General features: G+C 39.0%; 1 protein-coding gene and 1 long non-coding RNA gene across 2 annotated transcripts in view; one reads left to right on the forward strand and one right to left on the reverse strand.

Annotated features, from left to right (window-relative positions):
- LOC122805547 (tyrosine-protein kinase Mer-like) overlaps positions 1-24,865 on the forward strand; it is a 643,235-nt gene that overhangs the window by 534,051 nt on the left and 84,319 nt on the right. Inside the window, exon 10 of the mRNA XM_044075763.1 lies at positions 13,187-13,296. Within this exon, the coding sequence (XP_043931698.1) occupies positions 13,187-13,296 (110 nt within the window). The remainder of the gene's footprint in view (positions 1-13,186; positions 13,297-24,865) is intronic.
- LOC122805548 overlaps positions 1-24,865 on the reverse strand; it is a 344,744-nt gene that overhangs the window by 90,566 nt on the left and 229,313 nt on the right. The window lies entirely within an intron of this gene.

Consider the following 24,865-nt stretch of genomic DNA (forward strand, 5'->3'; position numbering starts at 1 on the left):
ATTAATGATGTTGGCCTTGATTTCTGAGAAGTAGTTGCCAAAAAGAAGCTGTCTCAGCACAGAGCCCTGAAGAACTCCACTAGTAACTGACTCTTTGTGGAGATGAACTCCCCTATCCTAACTTCCTGGGTCCTATCTGAAAGCCAGCAGGCTATCCAACGTGTAACATAGGGGTTTATGCCTAATTCCATCTGTTTGTTTACAATGCTCATATGGGTATTGTACCAAATGCCTTGGCCAGGTCATGGTAGGTAGTATACACTGTTTTACCCTCATCCATTGCTTTGGTGACCTATTCACAAAAGTTCACCAGGTTGAATAGGCATGATTTGCTGTTGATCAAGCTAAAACTGGGTTGGATCCAACATCTGAAGGTTTCCTAGGTTGTTATTAGTCATTTCTATGATAATTCTTTCCATGGCTTTGCATGTGAAACTAGTCAGACTTATGGAACTGAAGCTTCTGGTCTGTAGAAGGCCTGCCCTTCTGCAAAGGGATGATTGCTATAGCTCTCAATTTGTATGGCACAAAGCCTGGCTTAAGGCTGTGATTATATAACGACTCCAGTGATCCTGATATGTCATGTTTCATGCTATTTAGGAGGAATCCTGAGATATTATTTGTGCCCATCAATGTAGTGTTCTTGGCCTTAGAGAGTGCACTTAAAATCTGTTCCCTAGTAATAGTTGGGGGGTGGTGTTCAATGTTATTTCCTGAAGATGGATTGGGAGGGGGTAAAATTGGAGGTGAATGTTGTTGGCCAGTAGATGTCCTCTGTCCTCTGGCTCCATGAAAGTTGCTCCATTTACAATTAGCTCTGCACATTTTGTGTATAGCCTTTGAGGTTACAGACAAAGCCTAAGAAAGCCTTATGGTTGTCCTTGGCCTGGGTGGCTATTTTTGCCTCAAAATTGGCTTTGGTAGACCTGATTTGCCTTTTGAGTTGTTTGTTTAGATTGATGAGACAGCTTTTATCCTGCTGGGCATTGTATTTCCTAACTTTTGCTATGACTTTCTTCTTTTTGTTGTACAACCTATAGATGTTTGGATTCCACCAAGGTGGCTTGTTTCTTCAGTTTGTTCTGAGCTTATTCCTGGTAAGCACAACTTTCACTATGCAACTATTAACATGATTGTACTGGGTATATGTGAACAATTCTGCATAGGTAGCTGTATTTTCATGGTTTGGGGGTAGGGGGCTTGAAAGTTCTGTTGTCACTTAGTAATATGAAGTTTACCTTAGAATAGTTCCTAAATTCTAAGGGGTTAGCTGGGGTCATGGGTTTACTTTTTATTTCAAAGGAGAGAGATTTATGGTTTAACCCTACCAGAGGAGACATTACCATAGAGGAGTGCAGCATTCTCCCATGTTTATGAGGACCAGGACTAGTATGTTTGCACTCTTAGTGGGTATGCAAATTATCTGGTCTAGGGTGCTTGTGATTACAAAATCTGAGAATCTGTGGGCCTGCAAGTCTGAGGTCATGTATGATTTCCATTTTATAGTGGGCTAGAAAAAGCCACCCACGAATATTGTTTTGGGTTGGATGGTGAATGTCTCCAGTATGATTAAGAATGAGTTATGAATTTCCTGGGTCATAGAGGGGAACTTATAGCTTGTATGGATATGGTATAGAGCTTTGTTTCTAGTAATTTCGACATGGAAAACCTCAAGTGCATCAGTCTGTTTGCCTGCCTGTGCAGTAGCTGGCCTGAATGTGTGAAAGGCATTGTAGCCCTGCACTGCTGAGATGTTCTCTGTGGCTTTAAGCTATGTCTCAATAACTGCAAAATTGTCCACATCCTCCAGGGTGAGGAGGGCTTGGAGGGAGTGGAGTTTCTTGTTTAGACTCCTAGCATTGAGCAGTAATACAGTTAGATTCCCCTGGGCTGGTTTTGCTATGTCACAAGGTTTTATCAGTTTGTCATTGTCTAAAAAAAAGGTACTATGTGGGAGGACATGGTTTAGCCAATATTTGAAAGCAGAGAGTGGACAGGTGCAGACTATCATTGATAAAACAGTCTGTCAATAATATCCTCCCATACTAACAAATATTGTATCCCCTTGGAATAATACCAGAAGCTAAACCAATTATTAAAGCCAATCATCTCTTCATATTGTGTTTTCATCCTTGGTGAAGGTAGAATGCTGCTCAATGTTAGGCTCATAACAGCCTGGGACACATAGTCTGAAAGTTCCATAATGTCTGTCTTTATATAGTCCAGAGAGGTATGTCTTAGGTCATTTACACCCGCATGGACTATGACGGAGTCATACTGGTACTTGTGGTCCAATGACCTGGGTGTGTGTATGATCTGGTGGATCCTGACCCCTTTCTCTCCAAGCTTAGGCAAATTCTGAGGTCATTCCCCATAAGAAGTCCTAGACACCGGTTGGCAAGGTGTTTGCTAGGCCAGTGGAGTCATTCTATTGAGCATCTTGGTCAGAAGGGGACATGGAAAGACCCTGTGCCATAATGTCTGCAAGAAGGCTTCTTATTCTTTGGAGATTGGTTAGACCTGGAAGCTGAAGAAGAGATGCTAGAAGCTAATGTGGACTAGTAGATGTCTTCCACAGTGAAGAGGGCATTCATCCTCATTAAGAAGTCATCTATCGAGTTCTGTAAAGTCTGGCTGAATAGAGTCTCCCTTTTGAAAGGGGCATTCAGGATGAACTGCCTGACTGCTTCCTTAATTGAGGGCAGCCTAAACTAAGCCATCCTGCACAGCCATGATATCAGTGCAATCAAAATTATAGGAGGCCGCATGGAAGCCCATGTCGGGTGCCACAGATGGATCTTCACTACTTTTTCATTTTACCAGGATCAGAGAGGGAAGAAAGCATTTCCATTGCCTCTACAAGATGGAAAAGCCTGGGATGCACGCCCTCCCAGCCTCTTGTCATCCCCTAAAACAGAAAATAGATGGCAATTTGAGCCCATACTAAAAGAGGAAAAGTCACCTCATTCTGGGACTGGAGGCGTGTTTCTGCAGTGAACTTGCTTCCATGAAGGTTTAATTGTGGCCTGCATTCTGTTTCAGTGGCTTTCTAAAAGTGCACTGTCAGAGACCTAGTGCTGCATGTTGGATCTTTCCACTGGTCATTGCATGTGATACCTTTTACTGCTACCATCTTCCTGATAGCCAGGTAGGCTATGGGTTTCTTGCTCTGATATCTGTGGATGGTCAGGTCACATAATTAGCAGTTCCAACAGTACTTTACATTGTGTTTGTCTCCTAAATAGTAGAAAAAATGCCCAAATAGATCTTGGGTCATTATTTGGCAGATGCATAAATACTTGAAAGATTTTGCTTCTTTAGATACTGGCTAAATGAATTTCCAACAATATGTCAAAACAGAAATCCAGTTTTTATGACAGCCTGCCTGACATGTCAAGTGGTTCAGAATGCACCACTGCCAAACCCTTTGTATCCATGTGAATGGCCACCTGTGGCATGGTGTCATGTTAGAATTTGCATTCTGAAGTCTTGCAGACTTCTCATTTCTAAATACAGCAGCTGCAGACTCAAAGTGGTCAGGATCAAGTTTTATAGTGTCAAGTGCGAAACAGTGAACAAGGAATGACTTGCTTGAAGAAAGACATGTCTGTGGTGGTAACAATTAAGAGTTTGAATTAGGCAATTTTAAGATGTTTGTACATAGGCAACCAATCTACAGACCATTAGAAGCCTAGTTATTGGTCTGTGGTTATAATCAAACCCTGTACTTTGTATTTGTGAGGTGAAGACCTTAACCATTATGCCAACTCTCTCCCCAACAAAATTAAATGGTATCAGACAGCTATTATGTACAGTAGCTGCCCATTTCTAAAGGAGCTAGATGCAGAATCTTGAAAATATTTTGAGAAATGGCTTTAAAAATGAGCAGTTACCAGAAGCCCCAGTACAACAAGATAGACAATGTTCTTTTCAATTACCTTAATACCATGCATACATCTGCTATTAGTTTATCAACATTGTTACTCTTGGACTGAAAACTACATTCCATCTGGGACTGAATAAAACCAGATTTGCAGAAGCACTTTTTCAAAACACAGTGCTGACATATAAATAAACATAGCAGAAGAACTTCATTATAGGCCAGATAGGGCTGACCAGAGACTGTAAGACTGGCAAATGACAAGTAGGCAAATTTGATTCAAGAACTGAACCCCTTTGCTACAGTTAATTTCAGAGTGCCTGGAGAAGACATACAAATGTTCACAATGTCATGACCTACTGCAGGATATGAGACAGAAAATTACAGAATAACCACCTGATGAACAAAAAGATAACATGAATGAGATGATTGTTTCCTACCTGTACAGTGGTGCCAACCTGTAAAACCCCTATTCCAAAGTCTGTGTATGACTGAAACAGAAACAGATGAAAGGTGATTAACAGCAAGTATTTCCAGAGGAAGACAACCAATGAGATGTGCACTTCATGAGACATGATTGATCACATTACGTCCAGTTCCAGAAACTGACAGCCGAACAGCGTTGTATACCAATAGGTATGACTGATCAGCCCTTGAATAAGAAAGGACTAGATGATTCGTGTTAGCCAATACAATTTAATAATAGCATCGTCGCTGAAAGATATCGTGGATAACCATAGTAGGTCTTTGTACTGAGCTCAGTAGGGTCATGGAAGTTCTATCTAGTGTTAGATGTCACTTTGACTGTCATTCAGGAGTAATGCCATAATCACAATCTGCCTGATTGACATGCAGAATTAATTTTTACAGTTGTGCTAGAATCATTAGAGTTGAATAGGTTTCATTAGATTAATGCAACTTTATCAGAGTAGGGAAACCATTTCCAAGGCATTTTGATAACCTGTTTAGTATGTTAATCCACAAAGACAAGGAAACAAGTTGACTGTCAGCCTATTAACACATCCCAACAACATACCAGTCAACTGTCCCTGATTTTAACTGAAATTTTAACTCTGTCCCTCTTAATCCATCCTAAAACTAGTGACATTTGGAGGAAAGGTGGTGAATTACACTTAATGAATAATGACAATAATTAAGAGTTATAAACTTCTTTTACTTCAGATAATGTGTCTTAATTTGTATGCTCTGATTCTGTCAATATTTCAAGTTAATAGCACTAATATTTTAGAAGTGTCCCTGATTGTCCCTGATTTTTTCTTGACTTGTCCCTGACTCTGTCGAAATTTGTCCCCAGTTGGTTGAGAGATTTGCCCCACAAGGAAGATTACAATGCCCTTTGCATGCTTGCTGAGCATGGCAGACCGAAGCATAAAATTACTTTGCTGTAGATGGAATACCAAATCACTGTACAGATACATCTTTCAACTTTATCAGAGCACTGTAGCTGACTCAAATTATTTCTGATGCAAAGGCACAGCTTCTGCAAACTTTATGTAGATTAGTGAGTTATTCTGTTGCTACTGTATTGTATATGGTCAATTAAGGTTAAAAACTGTTTGACAACAGAAATGTCCAAAGTGTCTCTATGTTATATCCTTAACTGATACATTAAAGCCCAGGTGATTGATATTTGTCCAAAAAGCTATTTTTTCTCATAAGAACAGGAAAGTACAATTTAGGGATTAGAACAAGTTGTCTTTGAGAAGTACTCCTGTTTATTGATTTATAACTTCCTTGCCAGTTACATTCAGTGTCTTGGAAAATATTGACTTCTTTGTAGTCTTTAATACAGAGAAACTCCTTCATGCTCAAAGTGCATACACAGTCTTATAAAATAGAGAAGAAAACCTAACATGGAATTTCTGGCAGCCATCTTGGATTAGTTTAACTGAAAGTTTGGTTATAGACTAAATCTAGGAAGTGGATGAATATTTTGCAAACAGAGCAGTAACAGTGATGGTAAAGTACTTATTAAGCATTTCTGGTTGTCAGTAAGGAAACACTGTAACACATCCAGGTTGTGCTCTATGAAAGCATTTTAAAAATAAAAAAAAATACTATAATGAACATATACTCACTGAAGAGAGTTCAAGGACTTGGTTCAGAGAAATTAATGCTGGCCCTAGTTAATTGACTAGTGGCCTCAATTATTAGTCTGAATATTTATTATTAAATTGGTACCTTTGCTCATTTGTATGAAATACATATTGCTGTGCCATTGCTTTTGCTTATGTGCAGGTTATTCTTTTACTGAGGAATATATATATATATATATATATATATATATATATATATATATATATATATATATATATATATAAAGGGAGAAGTTCTGTGTCAGCAAACCTTGTGTGTGCAGCAATTATATTGTTATACTATTAGGGTCCATAACTTCTGCAGTAGAAGTCCCAGAATAAAGGTGCACCAAATAACTGCCACAATTTTCAAGTATTTTTTTTTTTATTGTTGTACTGTAACTAAATGCTTACAACAATCACACAGTGCCTGCAGCACACCTTTTATTGTTCTTTTAAATATGCTAGGTGTGGATGACACTCCAAAGGGTAAAAACACTTATGGAAATTTGTCACATACCTGTTAGAAACTTCATTTAACTCATTTTTGTTGTTCTGCAGGACTCATGCCCAGCTTTAAGAACTGCTCACCACCAGTTAGCATAGAAAACAAATATTCCACTTTTGGGGATTAGTTGTTGATCTAAATAGAAAGCTATGTTGATTGTAAGCTTGCACTCACCAGAGATCTTAAAGGAGACACCCAGTTTTAAAACAGAAACAATGAACACTACATTAAATGTTTTTAAAACTTAAAAGATTGAATTAAAAAAAAACTTGGAAAAACATTGCTTTTCTCACATGTATCATTTAATAGTTTCCCTGAGTGTGCCCAGCTCAGATCTGTGTGCATGTGTGTGAGTCAAGCCTATGTAATATTCACAATGGAAGTAATGGAAGTTTCATCTAAAGCTCCAGCTCTGTATAATTACCATGTCAGTCTGCACAGAAACAGTTTCAAGGCTCCAGACTGCTAAATCAGCAAAAGAGAAACTTATCCCTTTAATAATAATAATAATAATAATAATAATAATAATAATAATAATAATAATAATAACAATAATATAGCACAGATGGCAAAAAAGTAGATAAAAAGAGGTTTACAATAGTAATATGCAAATGAGAAAATAAGACAATACAAATGTGTTTTGCATAAAACAGAAGGATTACAAGTGAATTATAGAGTGATATTCATACCTACTGACTGTTTCTGCTGACATATGCAAACTTGCTGTGGGGACAAACCTGCATCATCCAGTCTTGCTGCACTCAGGCTTATCCCACTGCCCTACCCTACTCCCCAGTATCTACCTACTCCCAGTTTCCACCCACCCCATATCATCTACATTTATACCCACCATACTCCCTCCATTTACGACCTAAATCCCACCTATTCCTTTACCATCCCACCTATCAACTCTGCTACACAATCTTATTCCACAGTATGTAACTTTTATCCTTGACTTTGCACTAACTACTCATCCTTTCTGTCATATAAAATAAATAGATACTTACTTTAGAATCAAATCTATCTCAGTTTTTAGCTCTTTTCTATCTCCCTTCTTCCCATTAAACATTCTATTCATTTCACTCATGTCTGACAACTCTCTAAGTCCTAACTTATCTTTACATCTAAGATTGTAACTTCTTTGGCTTGCCCTGTGATTATAAACAAATATGCTCATCACTAGCTTGACCACTTTACTTCTTCTACTAGCTCTCTTTACAGGCTACCAAGTTGCTATCATATGTAGAATTTATTCACCAATCTTGAGCCTCCATGGCATGTTAACCAATTTATCCAGAATTCTTCACCTCTAATTGCTCCACATCTATTCAACAGCTCACCTACTCTTGACTATAAATACAAAATTAACTCTCCTTGCTACAACCTCAGGACGAAGTAAAACTTAACAATTACCATAATGAAATAACTTTAATCTCATCAATACTCTTCCACTATTAAACTTTGAGATATATGCCCTAACTCAGGCCCTTCTTCCTTCTCCATCTCCGACTACCCACAATCCCTCAAATCAACCCTGTTAACTCTAAACAACTAAACTTTACATCCATAAATACACATTATTTGTAATAAAATCACAGAGCACATGCTTGGATCTCTTGGCAGCTACAGTATATGACACATATATATATATATATATATATATATATATATATATATATATATATATATATATATATATATATGAGACACGGTTAAAACCTCATAAGCGCAGAGATTCTACCCCCATGATACATAATAAGAGCAGACAGGCTGCAAAAATAGTTGAAGAGGTAGCTATACTGTATCCTGATATATATATGAACTCTCTCCTTTTATCAAAACTCTCCCCAAATTCAGTAATGCAGATCTTCTTATCTCTCACTTAAAACTAAATAACCACAAGCACCTTTGTATAATGGTTCAATATATCCTCCCATGAAATAATATAGCCAACCTTGGGGACTTCCTTTACTGGATCTCAGACAAAATTTCTAATGAAACAATTATTCTAGGAGATGTCAACATCAACTGGAAAAAGTCACAGGTAACTATACTTCCTCTGGCGTTAACCTTCATGGCTTTAGACAGTTTATTACTTCCCCTACTTGCCATAGCAAAGCCCAAGTAATGAGTTCCATTCTTGACTGGATTCTGGCCTCAGAGCCCTGCAACTAAATCTCATCAAGAACCCTTCCCGATTCCTTTCATAATCACTGTCTTAAATTTGCTAAAAGACACCATGTCAAACAGCAGTTATATATAACTAGTCATAATCTCTCAAAGTTCAATCCAGACACACTTATAGCGGCTCTAAACTCTTTTATCCAGTCTGTTCTGAAAAACATGGCTCTAGATGAGCCATCAGTTAATTTCAATCCAACTTTCTTTAGCATTTGAAACAGCCTTACACCACTGTGTAGAAAGAGAATAAAATCCAACTATGCCCTTTGGATTACTTGTTGTTTGTCTTTTTTGCTTTTCTTGGTTAGGGGTTGCCACAGCGGAACTACGGTCCACTAATGATTGGCAGTAGATTTTTTTATGGTGCCGAGTTGCCAGCCCAGTGCCCAACCTTCAGTGAAGGCACGCCTATTCACGCATGTCTTTTGGAGGCCACTCGACCGCGAGGAGGACATGCAGACTCCACACAGAAGGCACTCCAGCCATGAATCGAACAGGAGAACCTCTTGCTGTGAGGCAACAATGCTACTGCTGTACCACTGCGGCTTGCCCTTTGGATTACTAATCACATTATAAGTCTCACTCTAAACAAATTGGCAGAAATGTAAAACTCCTCAAAATTTACAATGCTTTAAAGAACTTCATAATCTCACCAAAAACAAGTCAACCTCAATATCATACGGACTTACAAAACAACCATAGATGCAAATCGAAAAAATTCTGGTCAGCCATCTAAGAAATTTTACATCCAGGAACTAATAATGCCAATAACCATTGTCCCAAAATCTCCCCCTCTGAAACGTCCCCCAAGTTTAACTCTTACTTCATTCAAAGAATTGCTGATCTCACTAATGACTCCCTTCCTGATTTCTCTGACTTAATGTTTACCTCGTACCACTGAAATACCCACCCCTAACGGGAACAGCTGAAAGAAGATGATGATGACTGAAATATCTTTGCATTAAAACCAGGCTCTAATTCCTTTGTAAAAAAAACTATGATCCAAGCTTAAATTCTGCTCACCTTCTGCTGACAACCTTCCTACAGAATACCTCAAAATATCTGCTAATGCCATTACATATCCAGTACAAACACATCAGTACAAGAATCCCATATCCATATAATCTGGAAAAAAAATGATTTATTATCCATCTCCACAAGAGGGGAATTTCTACTGACAAATACAGTTTTAGACCCATTGCCATTCCATCTCTTCTCGAATATTCTGGAAAAATATGTCCAAATGCAACTACTTTTATCATCTCTTAAAAAAAACAGCTACTAACCATTACTCAACAAAATCCCTGTACATAGTGCGTCCACTGCCCTCCTTACTTGCTCCAATACTATAAATAAAGCCCGTGATAAAGGTGACCTAGTCTCTTCCTTATTCCTAGGCTTGTCAAAAGGTTTTGACATAGTGACTTATAAAGACTTCTACTGTCCACACTGGGCATTTCACAACCCACTCTTCAGTGGTACAGTAGTTACTTGTTTGAACATTACTAAGTGGTCAAATGAAATTCAACCCTTTCTCCCAAATTCTCATCAGTACTGGTGTCCCACAAGATTCTGTCCTTGGTCTCCTTCTGTTTAATATCTTTATAAAAAAATTTTCACACTTTTGTGTAACAAGCAACTCGTGAAGAGTATACAGATGATTCCATCCTTGCCTACTTCTCAGACAATCTAGCTAACTTAGAAAGGATTACACAAAATACTTTTAACATGACTGAAAACTGTCACTGTAACCACCAACTCCTGCTTAACCCTAAGAAAAAAAATATTTTATTCTTCCCAAGATCACTTACCCATGAAAAAATAGCTTTAAAATTCTATCTGCAAACAATACTCTAATTGTTAGGGGTTAACAACCTCAAATATGACTTCCACATAAGGAACAATGTTATAAAACTTAAAAAAATTCTAGGAATGCTATACACAGGCAAAATATCCTTTACTGCATCCATTAGAGTTACTCTAGCCACTGCATACCAACAGCTCTCTCTACTATGTGGTTCTTCCAACTTGGTAAACCTTCAGGCCACATTAAAATCCAAACTAAAGCAGAGTTACAACAAGGTTGCTAGATGTGCAGCTAACGGGGCTCACTGAACTCACTACTGCACCCTCTGCACTAAAAACCCTAACTTGGTTAGAATGATCCCTTTGTACATGCTGCTGACCTGGCTAATAGTTCTAGCTCTTAACTGTTGTAATTCCTACACACTCCCTAACTCTCATTTTTTCTTATTTTAATACAAATCCTTCTCCTGCCTCTCATATCTATCCACATATCACCTTTTAAAACTACTCATTTCTTATTTGTCTTCTCCTTTCATCTACTCTGTATATCTGCTGTTAGAAGTAGACAACACCATACCCTCACCTATCTTTATCTTAAATAAAACTACCCTCCACACTCATATAGTACTTCTCTAGCACTTAAACATTTTGCAGTCTTTGCTTAATTTCTTTCTTCCCTCTCTGTACTTTACAATGTATGATTTCTGTATTCATTTTACTTTGAAATGCATACAAACAGCAATTTGAGTATTTCTGTCTCGTAACATACGCATTCTGTTCTTCTACATGAGTGACTAAATTCAGTTACCTGAATCCTCTGTCATTACTTTCACACTCTTGTTGTAACATTTATTCACATATAACATATCAACATGTTCTGTTACTGTATGATATTGTGTAGCTCTTGCTGTATGAGGGTATATGTGTATTAGTCTGCGTGTATATATACTTCATTGTTAGATGATGCACTTGTCATCTATGTATTTATAGCTTCTTTATTTGTATCTGTGGAGCTTTTCTCCCTGGAATTCTACTGAAAGCAAGTTCTATTACCCAGTCAGACTTCCTCAGTAAACAAATATCAATAAGCAAGTACATTTATAATAGCTTTGTGCATAAAAACATGGAAAGGCAATGCAAAATAATGTACTTAGCCTCATAGGTAAGTAATAGGCTAGCTGCCCTTGTGGGCCATTTTAAGCCTAGCCAGTTTCAATTTTGGTGTTTAAATTAACCTGTTCCATTTGGTGTTAGATTTGCTTTACCTATCCCATGGTCAGTAATTATAGATTACCCCTAATGAGAATAATTGGGATCAAACTATAGATAATTTAATGGGATCCATGATTGGGCTAAAGCATTTAGGAGCTGTCACTGTCCATTAGTAGAATACAACGCAGTCCTCAAATAAATTTTCTGTTACTCATCCATAACAAAGGGGCTGGTCAGTGATGTGTAATGAAACAATTTATGCAAAGTGGTTTTGCATACTGTTAACGTCTAGAACAGTGAACTGAATATCAAATAAAATGAAAACAAGAGCTCTGGTGTAAGAAGGACTGGCACTTTGCATGTGGATTTTATAAGCAAAATATATATTAAATAGTTCATATGCTGATGCTAAAAATTATTCCCAAACAGTTTGGGCTAAACACTATTATACTTGCAACAACAGTAGAGTTGTATATATTGCCACTTGTGACACTTGTGAAACATCCTGTGTAGGTAAAACACAAGAAAATTATCACAGAGAATATATGAGCATGTGCAAGCCATAAGAAAAAACTATCTAAAATGCACTAAGTAAATATTCTAAGAACTGTACCAATTTTGAGAAGTTTTCTTTTTGTATTAGAACAAAATGATTTTGTAACTCTGCTTGTGGATATAAATAACCTGCCTCATTGATCCTAAAAAATATTAAATGTATTTTACATACTGAAGGCAGCAAAGCTCCTTTTCTTTAAGAAATCTGTAATTGGTTCTTTTTAGAACTTCTGACTTTGACATATAGCTTTTTAAACCATTTTGTAGTGAGAGTAGTTATTTTGAAGAAGTCTTTTCATTAAATAGTAAAGAATGAGCAATGAGCTAAACTAATTTTACATTCTGGTGATTCCTTATTTGGAGTGCCTTTGCTTGTAAATCCAGAGGGTTTCGTTCCAGTGCAATCCTGTGGTGTTCTTCTTTTTTTCTTCTCAGTGCAGTAACAGCACTGTGTTACAACATCTTCTCCATCAAATGGCTACCGAACCACATTTAGCCACATCACGCTACTGAGGTGCATTCATTATCATGCAGAAGGCTTGGATGCATGCCATAGTAATCCACTTCTTGAGAAATATGTCACAAGTTCCTTATGTGACATATAGAATGATTCAAACCTAGAAAGAGTTTCTCTAAATATAGCACGGATGATGTCACTCTTAAGTTAAATGTATATCACACAGAAACTGATGACCAGTTCAAGCTTAATATAAAAGTATTTATTGATTCATTATAGTTTTGCATTTGGCAGTCTGTGTAATGTACCACATAGACATTTGTAACAGGTATCAAATGAGAACACAACAGTATAATGCTAAAATGGGAAGAATATTTGTTTCCATTTTCCAGATTTTGTTATAGGAGCTTACATAATAGCTATATAGTGTACACATTTGTTTATTATTGTATTGTCAATGTAATCATGCTTGTCTAATGTATCTTTTTCAGACTATTCCAGTAGAAATCGTAATGAGGTTTCTGATTGACATTGCATCTGGAATGGAATACCTTCATATCAAGGGATTTCTTCACCGTGACCTAGCAGCACGAAACTGCATGTGAGTAGTGTTTTATAAGTGTTTATTTCTTAGGTTTCATATGCTTTGTGAGTTACTTATTGAATAGGAAACTAGGTAAATATCCCATCCTCCAGTATTTTAGGGGCAATGCCCTCTCCTTTCCTTAGTATTGCATTTCAGCTTTTTTGAACAAAGACAGGTTTTCAGGGTCTCTGTCATGAAATTTGATTCTCTTGAATATGTCATACTTCTGGAACATTCTGGATGATCTTATACTTTTGAAACAGTGTTTGCCAGCGTATTTGCTGCTTCAGCTGCATTTCAAAATTAGTGGCAACTTCTTCTGATGGTATTTAATCTATAATATGAATTGGACTGCAAAATGTAAAGTTTGCTCCTGTGGTTGATAGCAGATAATTGATCTTTTGCCTTCAGCATTTGAACAGCGAAAAAAAATGTCGTTGCCCACCTAATTTTTACCTAGTAAACTATGTTCACCTCTTTTGGATTCAAAGCAACATTACAGGCATGAGCAAGAGCTATTCATTAAATAATAAAGTATACACTGCAGTAAATTTTATACAGGTGTACTACACGTTTGCATGCCAGTGGCTCACATTACACCTGTTTTCTGCAACTTGCTCAAAAGATCAAATGTTCTAACCCTCATTAGCCTGATCTTGCATTTCTACTTAGCCCTCCAACACCCAATCTTATAAACTACATAGCCCTACCAAAACCTAAGCGCTATACCTAAAATGTGCACCTCTTTCCCATCCCGATTCCTTTGTCCCTTACTTTAAACCTCTATAGCCTCTCCCTAACCCTAAAGTCCCCAGTCACTCCCTAAATCTAACACTTCAACCCCTCCCAAACCTAAATTCCATACAGCTGTTGGCTTGAATTCATATTCCAGTTTGGAAACAAACAGCAGCCTTGCCAAGCTACAAGGTACTGGATTTTTAAAGGTTTCAAGACAGTGATTTTCGAGTACTTGGGACTTGAGGACCTGTAATGAGCCCTAGTTTATATAACTTGTTCTGTTTCCATACCTCTTTGAATATTTTAGTGACACATTTTTTTTTTATTGTAGCAGAATTACCTGTTATACAATTTTCAAAGTATTTGTGAAATGGTTAAAGGAAAACACTGCTGTAGATCTGAAATATTTTCCAGAGGAGAACCTGCTAAAATCATTGAAGCCTAACTGCCCTCCAACAACACATTAGATGAGGCAGACTAGTCAAAAAACACAACCATCACAACTGTGGATAACATCTGCATTGAAGCTTTTTTGTGGTGGCATTGCCTCCCACAACTTATATGCACATTCACAGGGACACAGTTAAAAGAGAAATGTGATGATTAGTATGAAAACATGGCTAACACAGCTATGAGCTTGCAGTATTTGCAGTAAATATAAATCCATTAAAGGAGTTGTTATGTCAGGGAGCTGTGGTCGGGGAGATAACATTTCAGGAGTTACTGTTCATCAAATGGTAGATTTACTTATTTGCCATCATATTTTGATATTATATGCACTGCTAACACATCACAATCCCTCAGAGTGCTTCTTATTATATTTCAGTTTCTTAAACAGAAGTATGGCTGTCAGTACTGATGTAATTTTGTTTTCCTGTCTCTTTATCCTCTTCTTAGAATGGAGTTTGGGCCTTTATAACATAAACTAACCTAGATCTCATCAATTCATTTTAACTTCCATTTAGTTGGATAGTGCAATGGTGTAGCGGTAGTGTTGTCACCTCACAGCAAGAGGCTCTCTGCTTTGATTCTCAGTTGGAGTGCCTTCTGTGCAGAGTCTGCATGTCCTCCCTGCATTTGTGTGGGTTTCCTCCCAAGCCACCAAGACATGCATCTGGAGCATTTCTCCCTGGGCCTCTGCTGAAAATTGGCTTCGTTCCAAGTCAGACTTTCCCAGTAAACAAATGTTAAATAAGTAAAATGTTATTACACTGATGATGCAGTGAATGAAACAGTTGCTTTATTAGATGGACTATGAAAGCAGTCAGTACTTAATTTTTAACTTGATTTCTTTAAGCTTAGAAAAGCCTTACACATCAATTTTTCCAGTACACAGAAGTTTAAACACAATTTTAAGTGCTAAAAATTGTGTAGATTATTGTTAATTGTTCAAAACTGCATTCCCTAAAAAAAAATCAGTTTCTCCTTCCCTCCCTCACACGCTTGTTAGGTTGAAAGTGTATCATCAAGTTTCAGCTGTTGAATGTGACCACATTTTTCATTGAAATTGTCCTACGCAAGCCTGCAGAAAGAGAAACAGCCCTATCTCTAGCTCTAGAGCTATTCCCCATCAATAATTGTTCAGTCATGACACTCAACAACTGGGACATCTGAACAGAAGAAACAAAATTAGCTACCTGCCTCCCACTGATTTTTCCCATGATAAATTGGACGGCTCCTCTAAAACTGTAAACTCTGCTCATTCATCAGTGACTGATCATTATTTCAAAGACCAAGTAAGGCAAATGAAGCCACCTGTAGCATTTGATCATAAGGTAAATTCTGTAGCGCTCATAGATAAAAGCAACACATCAGTGTCCTTCAATGAGGTTGTTATAAATAAGTCTGTTTATGTACTGTTGCAGTATAACTCTCCCAGGTTCCTTACATAATATTTTTTCAACAGATAGTTGTTTATGTCACTTTATTAATCCCAGTAAGATGGAATGTGAAATTGTGGACAGTGATTAACAAGAATTGTTTGCTGACTAGTCTGTGTCTTGATGGCTGAAACAAATTCCTTTCTGAAACATCAAGAGATCTGAATAAAGAGAAAACAGGTGGTGGAGCCTTCACAATCAGTGTCAAATAAACAAGCTGATATGAAGAAAACTGAAAGGTGCTGAAGGATTTTTGAGCACTAAACAACAGCTAGGTGATTTATATTAGCTCTATTATCAAATCTGCGGTGGTGATGCTGCGGTAGCGTTGTCGCCTCACAATAAGACGCTGTCCTGTTCGATTCTCAGCTAAAGCGTCTTCTGTGTGGAGACATGCGTGAATGAGCGTACCTTCGTTGGAGGTTGTGCGTCAGGCCTGGCAAGTCGATACGTAAAAATCTACTGCCAATCATTAGCGGACCGGTGTTCCACTGTGGCGACCCCTAACCGGGAAAAGCCGAAAGATACAACATCAATAAAATGTGGCTTCTCTCCAGGTCAGTGTGTTTGGTGTTTTATGGTTCTTTTCTATGTTGCTTGATATTTTTGGTTACTAACATGTAGGTGATATATGGAGAAAAAAACTCTTGGATAAGGCTGACTACACTGGAAGCTGGAGTTTTGTGTTTAACTGGAGTGAAGAGGAATAAGAAACACAGTATGTTTACATGTAGACTGTTGGTTAAATATAGGGCTGGATTAATAAATACATTACATTAAGTGTATAGACTGTTAGTTAAATAAAGGGCTGGATTAATAATGTATTACATTAAGGGTCCGGACTGTTGGTTAAATATAGGGCTAGATTAATAAATGCATTACACTAAGTATACAGACTGTTGGTTAAATATAGGGCTGGATTAATAACTACATTACACTAAATATATGTACTATATATTCTTGTAACGTGATTCCAATTCAAAATGCCAAAAAATGTTAGAGCTAGGCATGGAAAATGGACTACATGTTAACTACTGCAAGTATTGTACTAATAAAATCATTGATGCAGTGTGTCTTCCAAAAACTGATACAGTAACCAATCCCATAAAAAACTTTTGTTGGGGCAAATGGAAAAAAAATGTTTTTCTTGAGTGTTATGGCTAAAAATTCACTTAAAGGTGCCACCTATGTACATACCTGTGGTAGTATTGCCTGTCCATTTTACATGGAACTGATGGATAATGCTACAAGACTGAGCAGGACAGGTGCATCTTACATCAGTGCTCCTACCTGTGCTAGCCATAGTGGCCTTTATACCACACACAGTAGATTTGTGCCAGTACGTTATGTGGGGTGGCAGTGCGACCAATACAACCTGTCTATAGTCAGTAATATTTATACTTGGCAGCACACATGCTGTGGGATGAGAAGTGTGATAAGCAACTACTTCTGTTAAAAGCTTCAGAGCATATTGCATGCACAGTGGTCATATTGCATGTACAGTGGTCATATTGCATGTACAGTGGTACTGGCTTGGAGCACACAGACTCTCCATTAACACATCAAAAACGACATACATGCTCTTTGCTATAGCCCAAAAAACATAAAAAAACAGCTCATTCCCAAATGCTAAAGGACACAGATAACACCCCTGTCAAGCAAGTGTACCTACATAAATACCTTAGCTTTTGACTAGGTCATTTAATCTTCTTTAAATATTATGCAGACAGCAAAGTTGATAAGGTCCTAACACAATTAAAGACGTGGTATATTATCTCCAGTTTACTTAATATAAACTCAAGGAGAACTCTAGCTATTAAGCTTTATATGTAAATTAAAATATGTGCTCTCTATTGCTGCACTGAATTCTATTATAGATTCCTCTCATTAGCACATAGGTTTGAACACACAAAGCTTACTTGTTATCAGTGCCAATATGAGCTTCATTTTTTTGTTCCCTTTACTCACCTTTAGGTTGTTACACCAAGAATGCTAGCCACCTTTGGCGTGCAGGTTATCCACCAAGTAATGTTTAAATGGTCTTAGTGCCAACTACCAGGGTACCCCTTCATTAAGTACACCAAGGTTTATATTAGCATTAACAGAACTCAATAAAGTGGCCTCTGCTGACTGGACTTAATGTGTACAATGAAACTAAATGTAATTGCTTTAGGACTAAACTTCTATCTCAATTTATGAATGTTTGTGTGTATCATTGCATTCGTAACAAATGTTAATTCTCATTTACCAGAATAAAACACAAAGCTTTTCATTCCATGGCATATTTATCTGTTCTTTTAATATTGTAATATATTAACTACCCGGGCCATTTGAATACTTGCTAATAGTAAGATACTCTGCAAATATTTTAGTTAGTGCTAAGAGAGTAAGATGGCTGTATGAACTAAGACCAAGGGCAATTGTTAACTCTGACACTCTGTAATGTACCCTGTTGATTAAACCACCTGCATATTGTGTTTCACATCCTCAGAAGTACATGGTGAACTCCTCACTCAGTAATTACTGCATCTGGCCTGGGTATTAGCTGAAAATGGTTTACAGTTCAGCTTACTTACCTGGACAGCATAGTGTCAAAAAGATGGGGGTTTAAAACTTGAAGCATTAAGACTATGTCCCAAGAAACATTTAATTGCCCCTACTTTTTTCTCTTGCTGCCTATGCAGAATGAAATCTTCAAATAACATTTGGGAATGATCTTACTAAGTAACATAGAAAAAGGTTGGATCCTCACAAAAAGGGCTAAAAACCATGTGTAAAGCCATAATTTAAAAATGAGCAAGATAACTAGAATGTATGCTGTTCTGTGAGTCATTGATTATACATGCACATTTTGGAGCAATATCATTACCTGATGTAGGTTTTATTGGGTTTTACATATGGGTCTGTGACATCCCTACTCTGGGCTGGTAATCAAGGAGCCTCAGTCCTCACCAATGATATTGGAGAGGGACGTTCACTTTGAATACAAATGGATACACTCAATATTTCCAGATGCAGACCTCTCTGCATCCAGCATGATTTTTTAAGAGCACACAGGGAACGCAATTGGCCTGGGGTTTCGGTTTCTCTATATCTGTCTTTCCCCAGGTCCCCAGTAAGGGTCTCCACTGGCACAGCTGTGTTCAGCATCCTCTCTGTGAAACCAGTGCTGCATGTCCCTGCTCCCTGTAGCTGACATACACACTCAGTGAGATTTAATTTTCACACACACACACACACACACACACACACACACACACACACACACACACACACACACACACACATACCTGGTAAAGGCTGGCACAGATAACCCACTCTACCAACTTTGCTCAGACTATAAGGTAGATTCACTGCCACCAGTCAGTTACTATAAGGCTCTTAAAAGGGTATTCAGTTATATTGAGTGAATTTAATATTAATACAAATGATAATGTTGACCAAACAGCTAGGATTCAGGAGTGGTCAGGACTGTCACCAAATACATGTAAGTACACTCAAAGGTTAAAATATTTCTCTTAAAAGGACCAGCCACAATAAAACGTTTAAATATATTTAAGCAGTAACCCACACCTGGGTGTGGGTAATGCTGGATTTACCCATGGTTGGTGTGGTTTGGTCACGAGGGCAAAGCCCGAGTGACCAAACAAAGACAACTGTGGGTAAATCCAGCATTACCCACACCCAGGCGTGGGTTATTGCTATTATACAATGACATTATTTAAGAAAAAAAAATACTTACTTTTCTTAAATAATGTCATTGTATAACGGCGCCGTGCTGTCCTTCTGCTGCTGGACAGCTCCTCTTTGCCATTGCTGATGTACTGCGCATACATTTGGAACTTGCATTCCCATGCATACCCAGTACATCAGTGCTCAGGAAAGTATGCAGTGAAGAAAAGAAGATCTCTGTTGGTCCGTTTTTCTGTAATTTCTTTTTTTTTTTATATATTGGATTGTGGCAATTTAGGGGTAGGAGAGCTGCACTCCCAACTCCGCACATACAAGAAAGATAGCTTGAAGAAAATACAAGGGAAATCAGGTACGTGTATTTAATTTTAAATACCGTACCTGATTTTCCTTCTATTTTCTTCATGCTGTCTTTCTCGTATGTGCAGAGTCGGGACTACACGTTTATTTTTTTCTTAATAAAAAAAATAAATAAATTAAAAATTGGACAATATACAGATGGAAAAAAAGTCCAGGCGACCGGACCTTTTCCTTTGGTATATTGTCGGATTTACAATGGGCACGCTGGCCAATCAGCGTGCATGTTTTGGAATAGTAATGGCCAGTCATTGTATAATTAATATAAATAATAAAAACATATGAAAATACGAAATATCTATTTACAGTAAATGCCAGAGTTTCAGCCACAGGAAATATTAAAAACACTGATGTTCATCGTGTTTCACTGTTGCAGTCATGACTGTAGGGTTCTCCCCTGCCAGCAGGCAGTCCTCGGTCGGCCAGAATCCCAAAGTCTGGGTCCGGTGTTGGCTGTTCAGCCATGCTCCCTGACGTCAGAGTGCCAGGAGTACAAAGCTGACAGCTGACGCCATGTTCTCCAGTCTTTCTTGCCGTTCGGTGATAGCAGTTCACAAGTGCCGGTCGGCTGACTCCTGACAATTTTTTCTAAACAAACTTCAGTCCGAAGACTTTCTTCTCCTACTCAAAGCTAAGTACCCCATTGGGGAAACTTTTTTCTTGCTCCAGTCTGATGTCAGAAAAAGTTAATAATTGTATTTCATGTGGGAAGCAAATACCTCATAAGGATTTTCATTCTTACTGTATACCTTGCTTAGGCCCTGACCATGACGTAGCTAATTGTCAGTTTTGTTTCATAGATTCATAGTTTCATAGTATAGTACTAGGCTATCTGCCCTGGGGCATTTGTAAGCCTAGCCATAGTGATGTGGCTTTTGCCACCCCATGAAATGGTACAAAAATGTACAGAATAAATCTAGACTACTGTGCCTCTGTCTAGTAGTGACACAATGAAGGCCCCTTTACATAATAGAATTAGTTTACTGTGCCCCTGTCTAGCAGTGACACAGATGTGACCCCTGGGGTAAACTTACGATCTCCCATCCACTCATCAAGATTTCTCTTGAAGAGAGTCAGTGAGGGGCTTTGCCTAATATGAACTGGGATCCTGTTCCAAAGCATGGGAAGCCTCTGGGTTATGAATCTATCCCTCCTGCATGTCCTATTCATACTTGTGCCGAGGTTTAAGTCTTTAGCTATGTGGTCCTGATGGATTTGGATTTTTTGAGGTGGAGCATGTCCATCAGATCCTGACTGGACATGGCCTTGTACGTCAGGCAGAGATCACCTCTGAGCAGGCGGTATGCTACTGAATAGAGCTGAAGTTTCTTTAGTCTGGCAGAATAAGACATATGTTTGAGACCCTTGATCCTTTTGGTGAGGTACTTTTGTGGTCTCTCCAGCTGTTGCAAGTGCCGGGTGAGGTTCATACCAAATGGGGCATTGTACTCAATCATGGGTCTGAGAGGGAGGAATAAGGGGTACAATGACATCCTTGGATCTGGATGTGAATCCCTTCATGATGAGGTGTGCAAGGTAGAATGTTTTTCTAACCACTTTGGCAACGTTGGTGTCAAATGAGAGGTCGCTGTCTACTTGGGTCCCTAGGTCTCTGATTACTTTTTCCGTACTCAGTGGGTTGCTGTCTATGTGATAATTTGTGGGTACTTTGTTTTTTCCAAAAGGGATGACTATACATTTTTTGGCATTTAGTTTAAGGCCGTGACTACGGCACCAGTTGTCCGTTTCAGTGAGGCCTTTTTGTAGGATGTGTGTGTCTGCTGGTGTATCGACTATGGCGCCCAGTTTGCAGTCATCTGTGAACTTTGTCAGCCACAGCCCTCACATGTTTGCTTTAACATCTGAGAAATAAATGCCGAACAAGAGGGGTCCCAGGACAGATCCCTGTGGGACACCACTTGTGACTGGCTTTGAGTCTGACATTGCTCCAGCGATTTTAACTTTATGGGTTCTGTCCTTTAACCAGTTTGCAACCCATCTAGTGACATAAGGGTTTATTTTTAAGCTGTTTACCTTATCTATGATGCCTGAGTGGGGCATTGTGTCGAAGGCCTTAGCCAAGTCCAGGTATGCTGTATGGACTGCTTTGCCCTCATCAATGGCTCTAGTGACTGTTTTGAAAAAGTCAACCAGGTTTAAAAGGCAGGATCTGCCCTTTACAAAGCCGAACTGGGTGGGGTCAAGTGTCTGTAGGTCCCCTATGTCTCTGTTTTTGAGTTCCATAATGATTCTTTCCATAGCTTTGCAGACCAGGCTAGTTAAGCTTATGGGGCGGTAGTTTCCAGGGTCTGTAGAGGCACCCCCCTTGTGGAGTGGGACCACTGTTGCTGTATGCCAGTGTTCAGGTACATATCCCGAAGTAAGGCTAAGGTTAAATAGCATTTTTATGTGTGGGTTTAGCTCCTCTTGGAGTTCACATAACACGCACCCTGGGATACCGTCAGGTCCCATTGATGCTGTGTTTTTTGCTTTGTTTAGGGCGGTTCTCACTTGGACATCTGAGATGACAGGGAGATTACATTCAGCTGGGATAAGTATTTCTTCTTTTGGGGGTGAAGGAGGCGAGAAATTTGCACTGAACCTGTCAGCCAGAATGTTAGCAATATCTGTGGGTTCAGTGTATTTTTTGTTGTTGTGAACCAACTCTGAGCATATCTGAGGATGTCCGCCCAGGTTTCTAACATAGCTGAAGAAGGCTTTGTGGTTATCTTTAGTGTCCTTAGTGATTTTTCTCTCAAAGTTTGCCTTGGATGTTTTTATGAGAGAACGTAGTTTTCTGCTAATGTTGATCAGAGATGTCTTCCCTTCATGGGATTTCGCTCTGACGTGCAGTAGCTTCCTTCTTTTGTTATACAATTTGTTTATGGCTGAGGTCCACCAGACAGGATGCTTACATTTGGTGGAGAGGGACTTGGATTTGTTTGGGATTGCATGATCCATGCATTCTTGGAGATGTCCATAGAAAGCATTTGTGAAGGATTCGGCATTGTGGGATGTGGTATCCACTGGCACAGTGGGATTAAAGGATACCATCTCAGTCTTAAGAAGAGTGAAGTCTGCTTTTGAGAAGTTTTTCACTGTGGTCTTTTGTGCTGGGGGTGGAGGTGGGATATGTATATCCAGGGTGATTAGTTTGTGGTCAGATCTCACTAGTGAGGGGTATACTTCCGGTGTGGAGCATTTTGTACCCATGTTTGTGATGATCAGGTCTAGTATATTATCTCCCCTAGTGGGAGAGGTGACTAGTTGTTCCAGTGCATTTGAATTTATGAATTCCAGGAACCTTTGGGCTAGGGTATTAGGGCTAGAATAATGTACCCAATCTATGTTTGGGTAGTTGAAGTCTCCCAGTATGATGGTATTTTGTGATACATTCATATCCTCCAATGTCTTCAGGAAGGCTGAGTAGGGTTCTTGAGACTGGGAGGGTGGTCTGTAACATGCTACCAGTTGTATAGCAGTTTTGCCTATGGTTAGTTGCACCTGTATGGTCTCCGATGCTTCATGTGTTGCTACTAACCTGGAGGTGTGGGTGTCCTTTATGAATATGGACACTCCCCCTCCCTTTGTGGTTCGGCCCGGGTTTTGTGGCCGAAAAGCATGATACAAGGTATAGCCTGGTAGTGCTGGGGTGCTCTCAGGAGCCTTGAACCAGGTTTCAGTTACTGCACAGACGTCGATGTTCTCCATGCTGAGGAGTGCATCAAGTGCCTGCATCTTGAGATTTAGACTTCTGGCGTTGAGCAGCATTACCCTTAGTTTTTTCCATTTTTGTTTTCTAAGGAGGTGGGTTTGTCTTTTGAGCCTTGCCTAAAAAAGGCACTATGGAGGTGGCAAGAGCCTTAGCCAATATCCGGAAGCCCAGTGGTGACAGGTGTAAGCCATCCCTTGTGAAGCAGCGTGGCTTGTCCAACATATCATCCCAGGCAGACAGACATTGGATCCCCTTAGAATGACACCAGTACTTTTGCCAATTGTTAAAGCTGATCATCTTGTCTTTGTATTGTGGTATCATTCTTGGTGAGGGCAAGATGCTGCTCAGGGTCAGGGTCATACCAGCCTGGGCTACATAATCGGAGAGCTCCTCTATGTCTCTTTTCATGTAGTCTAGGGAGGTACGTCTCAGGTCATTCACACCAGCATGGACAATGACGGAGTCATATTTGTACTTGCTTTGGAGTGACCTGAGTGCGTGTGTTATGTGGCGGATCCTAGCTCCCGATAGACAGCTCACAGTCACCTCCTTGTTCAGCCTGGTCAGTGGGACATCAGTGTGTCTGACTATGGAGTCACCTATTACTAGTGTATCAGGCAAGGTGTTTGGCCTTAAGGGCTGCGATTGGTCGACACACTGATTTATTGAAGTATGTGTTGCATGTGTTTTGTTTTGAGGTGGTGGATTTTTGGATGTCTGCTTTGGGAGCCTCTGTTGTTTTGGTAAGTTTATTAGAGACTCTGAGTATGTCTTTGTGTTTTTATGTGTTTGGTTTGCAGTTGTGGTAGGTCTATGTTGGACTGGGATTGTTGTGTGTGTGGTTGCCATCTCCTCCTGTCTGGTCATGCCAGCCCTGAGTTGAGAGAGTTCAGCCTCCAGTTTGGCTATACAGTTGCATCTCTCACATGTATTTGTGTTTGTTGGGAGGAGGAGAGGGTTGTCTGTGTACATGAGACAATTCAATTGTAGCATTGTCTCAAGATGCCCAGATTGACCAGCTGAACTGGAGACGATGCCAGTAATCTACCACTCGACATGCTAGAACAGTATAAGGGAGTGGTATACCTTTAAGGGAAGTGGATATTCACAGGGGTGGTAAGTAGGTATCGTGCTTTACTTAGTACGAGAGTGCTTACTTAGTAGAGAAGTATTGAGAACAAGTGCTAGGCTTATAATACAGTGA

Source organism: Protopterus annectens, chromosome 6.part1, assembly GCF_019279795.1.
Source record: "Protopterus annectens isolate FY-2018-M chromosome 6.part1, PAN1.0, whole genome shotgun sequence".
Taxonomy (NCBI): Eukaryota; Metazoa; Chordata; order Ceratodontiformes; family Protopteridae; genus Protopterus; species Protopterus annectens.